The sequence below is a fragment of the Pan paniscus genome, chromosome 23, assembly GCF_029289425.2.
Source record: "Pan paniscus chromosome 23, NHGRI_mPanPan1-v2.0_pri, whole genome shotgun sequence".
In the NCBI taxonomy this organism is placed as follows: Eukaryota; Metazoa; Chordata; class Mammalia; order Primates; family Hominidae; genus Pan; species Pan paniscus.
This window is the reverse complement of record NC_085927.1, coordinates 60653804-60666103: the sequence shown is the minus strand read 5'-3', so window position 1 is coordinate 60666103 and position 12300 is coordinate 60653804. Positions and strand designations below refer to the sequence as shown.

Below are 12300 nucleotides of genomic sequence, written 5' to 3'. Positions count from 1 at the left end.
GCGTGAACCCGGGAGGCGGAGCTTGCAGTGAGCCGAGATCGCGCCACTGCACTCCAGCCTGGGCGACAGAGCGAGACTCCGTCTCAAAAAAAAAAAAAAAAAAAAAAAAACTTAAAGTATAATAATAATAAAAGAAAATAAAAAAGGCTGACCATACCAAATCTTGTCAAGGATGTGGAAGAGTTGGGACTCTCATATACTGCTGATGGGACTGTGAAATGTTGCAATCACTTTGAAAAAACACTCAATGTTTTTCAAAAAGTGCTTTTTAACATATACCTACCAGCCATTCCTCACACACATGGTTAGCCAAGAGATATGAACATGTATGCCCATACAAATCCTTGTATTTGAGTGCGCATAGCTGCTTCATTTGGAATAGCGCAGACTGGAAACAACCCAATGTCCATCAATAGGTAGATAGGAAAACAAACTGTGGTATAGCCATGTGATGAAATACTCAGCAATGGAAAGAAATACATCACCAATACACAAAATGAATCTCAAAATGATTATGCTGAGTGAAAGAAGATTGATTTTAAAAAGGGCTTGCTATAGGGTTTCATTTATATAAAATTATGAGAAAAGCAAATTGATATGAGACAAAGCAGACCAGACATTGCCTGGGGCAGGAGAGGGGACAGGCTGGAGGGATTGCAAAGTGCCACAAGGAAACTTTAGGGAGTGACGGACGTGTTCACTCTCTGGGTTGTGGTGATTGCTTCGGGGATGCATTTGTATGTCAAAACTTATACCCACCGTATGATCCAGCCATTCCACCCCTAAGTATTTACCCGAGAGACATGAAAGCACATGCCCATGCAAAAACCCATGTGTAGTGTCCAGAATTAGATCACTGATGATTCTTTACCAAGAATAGAGTTTCTGGAGTAAACTCCATTAAGCTAACTTCTGTTTCTTGGTCAGTTTTCTACGTATTAAAGATGAAGCGTTTTCATTTTTTCACATTTCCATTGTAAATTTGCTAAGATTGGATTCACCAGAACATTTTCCCTTGCAAATATTGTAAGATTTCCTATATTGATGAGAGGCACAGCGAGGACCTCTGCCTCTGTGAGTGTCAATATTGTGCATGATCCCTGCCGCGCCCACTGTTCTGGCATCAGAGTCTTGCCCTGTACAGTTTAGCCACTGTCAAACCATTTTCTTTTATTGTTCCTATCAGTAAGCTTCATTATGAATTCAGTTTTTACAAATATTTTTCATTTGCTTAGCCGTCCCATGAGAAAACAGTGAGCACATCCCTCAGATATCTAAGTGTGCACACCCCTCGGATTGTCTAGGTGGGCACACCCCTCGGATTGTCTAGGTGAGCACACCCCTCGGTTGTCTAGGTGGGCACACCCCTCAGATGTCTAGGTGGGCACACCCCTCGGTTGTCTAGGTGGGCACACCCCTCGGTTGTCTAGGTGGGCACACCCCTCGGATGTCTAGGTGGGCACACCCCTCGGTTGTCTAGGTGGGCACACCCCTCAGATTGTCTAGGTGGGCACACCCCTCGGATGTCTAGCTGGGCACACCCCTTGGTTGTCTGGGTGGGCACACCCCTCGGATGTCTAGGTGGGCACACCCCTCGGATGTCTAGGTGGGCACACCCCTCAGTTGTCTGGGTGGGCACACCCCTCGGATGTCTAGGTGGGCACACCCCTCGGATGTCTAGGTGGGCACACCCCTCAGTTGTCTGGGTGGGCACACCCCTTGGCTGTCTAGGTGGGCACACCCCTCGGATGTCTAGGTGGGCACACCCCTTAGATGTCTAGGTCCCTGGAGTTTTGGTTTGTCACACAGCTGGTCATTCTTCCATTTCTCCTGTCACTATGAGCAGGAGACACCTGCTTCACGATCTGAAAGTTTAACCTTTTCAGGGTTAAACTATCCATAGGAACATGAAGGCAGATCAAAGAGCGTCAATTTTAAAAATGAAAATTGGAACATCTATTACATTGGTAAAGATAGACACATTTGGTAAGAACAGTGTCGGCTTAGATGTAGGGAAATGGGCACTCTCATGCATGGAAGGCTAAACATTCCTTCCTAGGAAAGAACTGTGCCACTTTGTCTTATAAGTATCCCTATTGTGGAAGATCAATTTAGAGACATAAGATGGGCCTGTACACACTAACATAGAAATACCTCTATATTTGCTAAATGGAAAAGCAAGTCATAGAGTAGTGTGAATGGTGAAAGATCAGGAGATTATGTGACATGTCACCATATTAATGTGCATGTGAAGTTTCCAGGAATCACGGCTTGAATTCTCCACCCAGTCTATGGCCTCTCACAGGGTGTTCCTTGAGAGTAGGCCCTGTCTCTCCAAGGAGGCCCAGATGTCAGCTATAGATGATAGGCCCAGGGTAAGATTTTCTCCATCACTGGGGAGAGAAGAAACTAAGGACAAGGAGTATTTATGGGGAAAGAGAACCAAGAAAATCAACTCTGGATCACAGAAAGCTCAGAAGAGAAGCAGTGAAGTCTCTGGGGTAGAAAAAAGCTGCTGCTGCTGTAGCTCCACCCCAACTTGTCCAAAACCGCTTTGTGACTGCAGCACACCTTGCCCCATACTTCTATGTGCTAGCCCACCTGGCTCTGTGTCTGGCTCAGGGTCATTGAGGGTGAATCCCAAGCTGCCGCTGTTACGGCTTCCGCACGGGGCCTTGCATTTTGTATGCTTAGTATTTAGAGAATGTCAAGTGTCTGGCACCAGGGTACAAAGGGAGATTAAGAAACTGGCTTTAGTAGAGAGAGCCTAAAAGTCAATAAAATGAATTACCAACTCCAACTTCAGCAGCACCAGCTCTTAGCCAAGGCAGATAGAATGTTTTAAGTGTGATCAACTGTTACTATCCTACAGAGGCATGGGCCATTCGACTCAATATGCAAGCCCTCCTATGTGGCCAAAGCATTTCAGGGGTCATAAGAGGAAAACGGCAGGCACCGAAGTGCCCCTGCAGATAAGCGTAAGATTATGCACCAGCAGTCACCACCAGCTGGCCCATGAATGACAGCCCATGTTCATGGGCATTTCTGGTGTGTCAAGACCTGCTTTAATGCTCTGCATCTGTCCTTATTTCATGGTCACACAGCCCTCTGGCACATCTTCCCCAGAGCACGGAGCTTATGCGGGGTAGAGCAGGGTATTTGCTTGAAACCCCAGGTAGACCAATAAATTTTGAAGATGAAGATTCACAGCTGCTCCATCAGTCCAGGTTCCAGCTCCAGCAGGAAAATGACTGGTCCTTTGAGCTTTCTCAGCCAGGGTTCCTCCCACCTGCCATGGCACCTTCTCTCTGCCACCTGTCTTGGTAACCGGGGCATAGGACCACCTTGCACTTGACTCACACAAGCAGCTAGGTGGACACACATATGAGTGAAAGCTTGTTGCAATGACTGCTCAGCCAAATGCCAAGGTTTTCTCTCTTTCTGAGACCTGCCATCTTCAGTCTCACAAGGGGTTAAACCAGCAGTCAAGTTTTGCATTTTTACTCCCTGATCAGAGTGGGCGGTTGGCCTGAACCTATCAGGATTTCCTTCTTTTTTTTTTTTTTTTTTTTTTTTTGAGATGGAGTCTCACTCTATCACCCAGGCTGGAGTGCAGTGGCGTGATCTCGCCATACTGCAACCTCTGCCTCCCGGGTTCAAGTGATTCTCCTGCCTCAGCCTCCCAAGTAGCTGGGATTACAGGCACCGCCACCTCACCTGGCTAATTTTTCTGTGTTTTTAGTAGAGATGGAGTTTCACCATATTGGTCAGGCTGGAGGATTTATTCCCCAGGATTTTGCAAATAGATGTAAACAGCTCCAGGTGACAGCTGCCCCCAGCATGGGGCAGTGTGGGGCAGGTACTCTATGCAGACCATGGTCATGCCTTGCCTGGGTTCCTCACCATTCTTGGTGTCTGCTTCTGGCCTTTCCTATTGGTTCTGTGTGACATCTTTGCATCCTTATCACTTAAATGGCTCTAACTGGTTTCTGTTCCTTGCAATGGAAGGTCTTAAAATAAATAACCCCAAATCCTAAGGAAGCCATTCAAAGCTCACTCGAGGGCATCCAAAAAGTATTCCCCATTGCAATTCCTAGAAAGCTCTAGCAAAGAATACATTTTTTAATTTGCTCAAATCCAGGAACTAATAAGATTTAACTACAGGCAAGTAATGAACAGGCTTGTTGGTGTCGACTGGATACTAACAAGCCACAAGCAAAACTGTGTTTGGTAGTAGACACTTGTTCTGGTGGCCTGGTGGCCTCCTTAGCCTTTGTGTTCTGGGGAGCTCAACCTTCATGCAGAAGCTTCTCTGTGGGTGTCAACACCACCAGCCTCCTGATAGAAGACTTGGACCCACACCCCCTCTTTCCCAGGCAGCTCACTCACAGCTGCTGCTTTGGGGGTCCACCCCCTTTGACTTGCACATGCAGAGACGGCTCTTTTATTTTCACCATTTGTCGTTTTTCCCTAAGTGTGAAATAAAGACCATCCCTGGTCTACAGCCCCAGGTCACCTTATTCCAGCATTAAAAATCAAGATTTTTAAAAACACGATTGGCACTCACGTACAAGCAATTCCGCCTTATTGTAGGGTGAAGGAGAGCGGGTAGATTTTATAGGGGAAATGTGGGTTGGGAGGGGGGATAGGAAGAAGTCCAGAAAGCATCTCTTGATGTATATGCATGTATACATAGAGATATGTGTGTGTGTATATCTATAGATATATGTTTATTTATTTATTTCATCTTTCCTTTTTCTCAGGAGTGAAGGGCTCCCTGGGTCTGTTGAGAACCAGGTCAGATCAGGAGGTCGAGGTCAGTTCTGGGAGTTCTGTGGTCTCCATGTCATCATGGTTCTTTCCGTCGGGATAGGATTTCCCCTTCAAGACCTCTACGAGCTGCTGTAGGCGCTTGGCAAAAGAAAGTCCTTGGGGAAGTTTTGTGGTAGATGAGGGTGTAGGTGGGGGTGGGGGTGGGGGTAAAGGTGAGGGTGGAGGTGGGGGTGGGGGCAGGGGTGAAGGTGGGGGTCGGGGCTGGGCTGCAGGTGGTCGGGGTGGAAGTGGTCGAGGGGGCGGTTGGAAATACCAAGGAAGGTGAGCGGAGATAGGGTGGGAGAAGGGGGGTCGAATCGGGGGCGGTCGAGTGGTGGGAGGTGGACGGGTGGCCGATTGAATCATATGCAAAGCGTTGGAACCAATCTTGGAGGCGATCCAGTTCAGATAGGGCCAGGTGGCCGTGTAGATTCCGGGGCGCTTGGCACGGGCACAGCCTACCCCCCAGCTTGTGATTCCCACGACCACATAGGCGCTTTCCTTGCTGTCTTTGCACATGAGAGGCCCGCCGCTGTCCCCCTGTCCAGAAGGACACAGAGGTCACTATCTGCCTGAGCCACTCTTCCCCTGCCCAGAGGGGTCAGAAGGCTCTGGGAGGACAATTTCCACAGTCACATGGTCTCCTGCTGCCATAAACACAAGTGGTTGTAGTAAAGTTTGAGGGGGTGTCAGGGGCTTCATTTGGGATGTGAGGAGGGTGTGAATTGTCAGGGCTTTCCTTGCAGTGACATGAGCAAACCCAGGTGTCCACAGGGGCACACGGCAGGGGCAGCCGGTGGCTGTCACCACTCATCCCCACTGTGAGAGTAGGTGCTAGAAAAGGGACCGGGGAAGCAGTCACTAGAGAAGGGCCCTGGGCAGAGCAGTGGAGATAGTGGAGCTTGGGGATCCAAAAGGAGGATGTTCTCAGGGGCCGGGAGAGTCCTGGAGGGACCCAGGGGCCCAGAAGCCAGAAGGAAGGTTACCTGGCAGGTGTCGATCTTGCCTACAGGATACCCCGCGCACACATTGGTTGGCTGAACACGCCCATTGTACCACTGGGTCGAGTTACACAAGTCCAGGTCGATGAGATCCACACGTGCCTCCATCAGCATAGATGATGGCCTGGGGGCTACAGTCAGACCACTCGGTGGTCAGTGATCATGGGAGACACGGACAAAAGCCCTGCCTCCTTGCCCCACCCAACCCCATCCTCTGTGATGCTCCAGTTAAACCTCAGACCCATCCGGTCCATGCCCCGACCCCTCCTTAGACACCAGAAACAGCAGACGAGAGGTGGTGGGAGGAGGTGGGGAAATGTTATCCAAATCAAGGCCAGAGGAGAGAGGAAGAGAGGAAGGAAGGGTGGAGGCCCATGGACAGGTGGATGGAGGGTGGGTGTGCCTATTAACGATGGATTATGGAGGTTAGTTGCAGTATTACCAATAACACCTAGTGCGCACTAAGCACTCCCTGAGTCACATGGTCCCGTTATTCCCATTTTGGATCAGAAGGCTGGAGCACCGCCCACCCAGGTCACAGGAGAGACGTGGAGGGGCTGGAGCCTGGCCTCAGGACTGCTCCTCTCCAGACTCCAGTCTGAGACACACTGTCCACTCCCACAGTCTGGCTGTAAGCCACTCCCCCTGCTTCTTGTCCCTCTTCAGAACTCCTCGGCTCAGCTGCGGACGGGATCTGCTGGAGCTGGGTCAATAAGTCCCTCCCCATATGCTGCGTATCTGTTCCGAGGAGACTGCAGGGGAAGCTCGGGGCAGCGCCTCCACACACGGGCAGACCTGGCAGGGGCAGGGGCGGTTGAAACAACCCCGATGCGGACTTCCTTGAAAGCCCCGGACTTGGCCGGGCGCGGTGGCTCACGCCTGTAATCCCAGCACTTTGGGAGGCCGAGGCGGGCAGATCATGAGGTCAGGAGATCGAGACCATCCTGGTTAACACGGTGAAACCCCGTCTCTACTAAAAAAAAATACAAAAAATTAGCTGGGCATGGTGGCGGGCACCTGTAGTCTCAGCTACTCGGGAGGCTGAGGCAGGAGAATGGCGTGAACCTGGGAGGCAGAGGTTGCAGTGAGCCGAGACGGTGCCACTGCACTCCAGCCTGGGTGACAGAGCCAGACTCCGTCTCAAACAAAAAAAAGAAAGAAAGCGCTGGACTCTCTACCGTGACCTTTGGGTTAGAAAGACCCGATGCTACGGCGCATGCAGCCAGTGTTGCTCCTTTTCAAGGGGTCCCACAGACAGAAGGGTCCCCAACAGCAGCAGCCACTCTGGCCCCCACCGCAGCAGCACCTACAACCCTGGGGGTGGATCTGGACGTCACCTGCAGAGCAGATGGGAGCAGACTGAGGTAGGGGCAGACCCAGAACATACCTGCACAGGCCAAGGCGGGAGACAGGGGACACACGAGTGACGTGCATAGGGCTCGGCACACAGCAGGCGTCTGGTAAGCGGCTGCTGAACGAGTGTTCGCTGGCTTTATGTTTTTTAATCCCCTTAGCCCCTACCTTTTCTTACCATCCAAGCAGCAGTGAGAGTTTTGTACATGCACTGCCCTTGGGGTAGGGGTGACATTGAAACAACAATGACAACAATCCTGGCTTATTAGCCATTAAGACGATTTTTTTTTTTTTTTTTGAGACAGAGTCTTGCTCTGTCGCCCAGGCTGGAGTGCAGTGGTGCCATCTCGGCTCACTGCAAGCTCCGCCTCCCGGGTTCATGCCATTCTCCTGCCTCAGCCTCCCGAGTAGCTGAGACTACAGGCGCCCGCCACCATGCCCGGCTAATTTTCTGTATTTTTAGTAGAAATGAGGTTTCACCGTGTTAGCCAGGATGGTCTCGATCTCACGACCTTGTGATCCACCCTCCTTGGCCTCCCAAAGTGCTGGGATTACAGGAGTGAGCCACCGCGCCTGGCCAAGATGACTTTTTAAGTCTAGGGCAGAGCCCATAGTCTTGAAAGCCATGGGTTTTATTGTGAAGAGCCAGGTGTCTGAAACAGAAAAGGGTTTTCTAAATCCCAACACCTTGGCAGGTTTTTTTTGAGATGAAGTTTCGCTCTTGTTACCCAGGCTGGAATGCAGTGGCGTGATCTTGGCTCACTGCAACCTTCACCTCCCGGGTTCAAGTGATTCTCCTGCCTCAGCCTCCCGAGTAGCTGGGACAACAGGCATCCACCACCACACCCTGCTAATGTTTTATATTTTTAGTAGAGATTGGGTTTCACCATGTTGGCCAGGCTGGTCTCAAACTCCTGACCTCAGGTGATCCACCTGCCTCGGCCTCCCAAAGTGCTGGGTAAATTACAGGAATGAGCAACTGCACACAGCCGACACCTGGGCTTTAAATAACAAATGCTTAAAAGTCTGCAGGGACTCAAAATCCAATGGGAAAGAAGCAATACCCTTCCAGCCCCAAAGCAGATGAGTTGAAGGAGGTGGTAAGACATGGAAGGTTTGAAGGGATCACAGGAGTTGGAGCCTGGGGGTTTCTTTAAGACTTGGGCTTATGGGTACAGGATGTGTTTGCAAAAATGAAAAACAAAAAAACCCCAAACAGAAACAGAGTGATCCTATTAGGTTTATGGGAATTCCAGAACAAAAAAGGTTTTGCATGGCATCCAAGATATAGCTAGGAGACTACTATCCGTCTGAGTAATAGAATAGGACAGCAACGGTTGGCAGTGGGGACCCTAAGATCAGCCTCCCAGGAACATAGGGACCCCCAAGAGCTGTGGACATCATCAGACAGGGGACAGAGCATGGCAGGCTAGGGGGCTGGACAGAGGCCAGGGCAGAGCCATGGGTATCGGCAGCTGGAATACAGGCTGTCACTCCAGGCCAGAAGGGGATGGCCACATGTCAAGTGAGGCCAGTGAGAACAAGGACAGCTGGGATGAGACTCCCTTCCCTGAGGGACAGGAGAGGTGACAAACCTGTCAGAAACTTAGACCACGCCCTCAGAGAAAGAAATAAGAGTTAAAGGAAGAATCCTCAAATTATTGACTTTTTGTTGTTGTTACCCAAAAAAGGCTGCGTTTTAGACTCATATGACTGAATCGCCTTGAATTAAGAAGCCTCATTATCCATTATCAAGAAAAAAAGAGATTGAGATGCACCACTTTTGGAAAGCTGGAAATATAGGTCACATGCAGAGATCAAGTCCTACTGGGTCTTGTCCTGCTGGCAAAACCTTGCTGCTCACTGCTGCCATTTAATGGGGTCGCCTGTTGCTTCTGGGATAAATGGTATCTCTAGTGTGCCTAAGTATGTAGGGAGAGGTGTCTGGGCCTCTCTGACCACGGAGTCAGTAATGACAATTTGTTCTAGGTCACACCTGGGGCCCTCTGTGAGCCTGGTCTGGTACGGAAGAAATTCCCCCTACTGTTCTGGAACTCATGTGGTGTCGAGTGTGTCAGATAGTGTTGGATGGGCAAGAGATCTTCTGGGAGCCAGGGGAGAGAGAGACAGCTTGGTTATGGACAGAGCTCTAGAGCGACAGCTACACCCGTCTTGAATGGAGAGGTACCTGCCGGACACTTCAGGAAGCCTGAAATACAGGGATGCCTATGACCCACAGAAAGCCACACCAACCACCTGTCCCCTTCCCAGTCTACAAAGCAAATGTCAAGTAACTCGGATGGAGAGGGTAGATTTGGTGCTATGACTACACCGGAGGTGGCTGCTGATGGTGACAAAGACAGCCTGGAAGCAGGAACGCTGCGCCCTGGAATCACAGGTGTTAGGAAATGGTCAGCTTGGAGACCATCTGATCCAGCCCCTCCATTTACAGATGAGGAAACCAAGGCCCAGAGAGTGGAAGGCACTGTCATACGGCCACATAACCTTATCTGGAGCTCTTCTCCAAAGGCTGTTTCAGGGTTGCTGCTTGTTTCCAGGATCCAGCAGCTTGGGCCCCAGGTGCCAAATACAGACACAGCCTCAACCCCATTCTAAGCAACGATGCGCTCTGCCTGCACCTGCCGTCAGCCCCCCCGTAGACAGCCAGACGAGTCACCCATCACGTGACCTGGCACAGGGGACTGTGGAAGGCCACGGTGATGGCTCTACGTGTAGCTCCCTGAGGAGGATGAAAGCAGCCTGGCTGGGTGTCAACAAGTGACCGCTGCACCTCAAAGACCACCAGGAGAATGGCCAGCAGCGTCCCCCCTTGGAGGTGCTCCCATACTCACCTTTCTCTTCTATATATCCCCAGCCAGCCACCCAGCAGCTCTGGGAGCCTCTGGGGAGGCCTGCCTTAAAGTGGGGCAGGCAGCCCGGCCCAATGAAGCGCCCACACGAAATGGGAGGGGTGATCTTCACGAGGGCAATGTCATTTCCCTCTGTCGCAGAGTTGTATTTTTCATGAATGATGATTTTCTCCACGTATCTCTCTTGCAGAGGCGCCTTTACTGGTTTATTGTTCCCATATGTAATTTCCTTTGCTCCGAAAACCAGTCTCCAGTCATGCACATTACTGTGGGCACAAAGGTAAGCCAGGTCACAACTGGCTGGACAAAAGCCTGGTGACAGCGACCCTCAGGGCCTTCCCCTAGCAAAGGTCTGGACCAGCCCCCGGAGTCTTGCAGCCACTTGACCCAGAGCCCCAGGGAGACGCTGCACAGCATCCCTGGGGAACACCCCTCTCTGAGAAAAGCCGTTCTGAAGACCTCCCTCAGTGCATCCCTACACGTACTTTTTGCCAGTGAAGCAGTGAGCAGCAGTGAGCACCCATCGTGAATTCAGCAAGCTGCCTCCACATGTGTGGTACCTGTGGCCGTTGTACGTGAAGATCTGGAGGCTGACCATCCAGGGCCAGGCCCCATGCTGTGCAGCCTTCCCGCCAACGATGCGGACACCACCCTGTGGGTTTTGCCTGAACCGTAACCCACAGGGGCCACTGGGGAGAGACCAGAGCACAGTTCAAACCTAGCATGAGCACAGCCTGTCCTTGTAACTCCATAACTGAGGGGAGGCAGGGACATGGGGTTGGGAAAAGTGGGGAAGAGCTTCCGGGTTCTGGGAAAGCAGGGGCAGCCTGCGCTATGTAGGAAGCCGCAGGCTCTAGGAAATGGTTCTGGGGCCACGACTTCTCAGCTCTTGTGGGTGCAGTCACAGATGGAGAAAGAGGAGGCCATAGGAAGCCAGGACAGGCTGTATGGGCCCTGAGGGATGGCCCGTCCCTGGGCAGAACAGGAGGGTAGAGGTGGGGATGCGGGGCCTGGGGACAGAGGGGTGTAATGGCCTGAGGTCTTTATAACCAATCTTGGGTGGGAGACTCAGGGAAGTCAGGTGATGAAGGGGGTCGTTGACAGTGATGGGAGGAGGGATAGCAGCCAGGGGCAGATACTGTGGCCCACAGGTGTAGGGGGCACACTGAGAGCAGTGGAGGTCTAGAGTTGGAGGCTCTGGGAACTGTGTCACGGGTGGGAGGCCACATATAGCTTGGGAGGTGTTGGTATTTCGGGGTACCTTGGAGTGAGAGAGCCTACCGGGGGGTAGGAGTGCAAGCGGTGTGAAGCGATGATATCCTGGGGCTGTTGGGGGCAACCACGGGTTGGGACATCTCAGCTGTCTGTGGGGGGATAAGGGCTCCCAAAATCAGGACTTCATGTCTTCAAGACAGTGGGGTCAGTCCCTGGGGGAGTGGGAGAGGCACAAGGAGCCTGAGGTGCTGAGGGGTCCATCTCTGGAGGAAACCACGAAAGCTGAGGGTCTGGGGGATCCAGGCTGCTGATTCTGGGAGCAGGGGGGGTCCAGGTTAGGGATGTGGGTCACAGGAGCTGTGAGACCCAGGGACTGCTAAGGCCCAAGCCCAGCCTCCTTTTCCCTAGCCCTGGACAGAGGGAGTCGGGGTGGTACCTGCTCCTCAGAAGATCCTTCCCCCACCAAGGTGCCCCGACACTTACTCACACGTGGCGTTATCTTTAGCAACCACGGACACTGCCAAGACCAGCAGAATGGCAGTTGGTAGCATCTCAACCATACTCCCGGCACTGCCTGGCCTGCAAGCCTAGTGACCTCACAAAGTTCCGTGGCTGCCTGGCCAATCAGCAGGGGTGACCCCCACCCCACCCCCAGCAGTCAGGCCAGGTAAGAGCCCCTCGCCTTAACTGGTTTGTGCTGAAGAGACTTCCTGACTTCCTGCATAGGCTCCCCCACCACCAGGATGATGGGGGACTCCTGTGCAGCCCCACTCCCTCTGTCCCAAGGCCAGGATCTCCATTCCCAGTAACTCTTGCGAGGTCCCCACATCACCCAAGGCTCTGGCTTTGTGCAGGTTCAGAGTCTGCCTCTCATGCATGCTGTAACCACTGCAGACTCACAGACTGAGGAGCGGCTCAGCCCTTCAGTGATGAGACAGTGCAACATGTTTGTGGATCAGAGGAGTCAGGGTCAGCAGATTAACTGATCCTTAATTGTTGTTGGGGAAGTTTTCTTTTCCTCTTCCAAGTGAATGCTATCAACACACTTT

General features: G+C 51.8%; 1 protein-coding gene across 1 annotated transcript; it reads right to left on the bottom strand.

The window, feature by feature from the left end:
* Positions 1-4375: 4375 nt before the first annotated feature.
* Positions 4376-11893, bottom strand: ACR (acrosin). The gene is made up of 5 exons (XM_003804592.5): positions 11735-11893; positions 10522-10725; positions 10019-10302; positions 5799-5944; positions 4376-5352 (listed from the first exon to the last, which is right to left on the bottom strand). The coding sequence occupies exons 1-5, from the start codon at positions 11809-11811 to the stop codon at positions 4804-4806; spliced, it is 1260 nt and encodes a 419-aa protein (XP_003804640.5). The 5' UTR covers positions 11812-11893; the 3' UTR covers positions 4376-4803.
* Positions 11894-12300: the final 407 nt, after the last annotated feature.

What these genes read in the sequence shown, in the direction of transcription:
- ACR (XM_003804592.5), bottom strand. Translation starts at nt 11,811, where the DNA reads ATGGTTGAGATGCTACCAACTGCCATTCTGCTGGTCTTGGCAGTGTCC. An exon ending in AAAGATAACGCCACGTGTGA is followed by an intron (nt 10,726 to 11,734) that starts GTAAGTGTCGGG and finishes GTCTCTCCCCAG; the next exon opens with TGGCCCCTGTGGGTTACGGT. An exon ending in GGGATATATAGAAGAGAAAG is followed by an intron (nt 5,945 to 10,018) that starts GTGAGTATGGGA and finishes GTCTGACTGTAG; the next exon opens with CCCCCAGGCCATCATCTATG.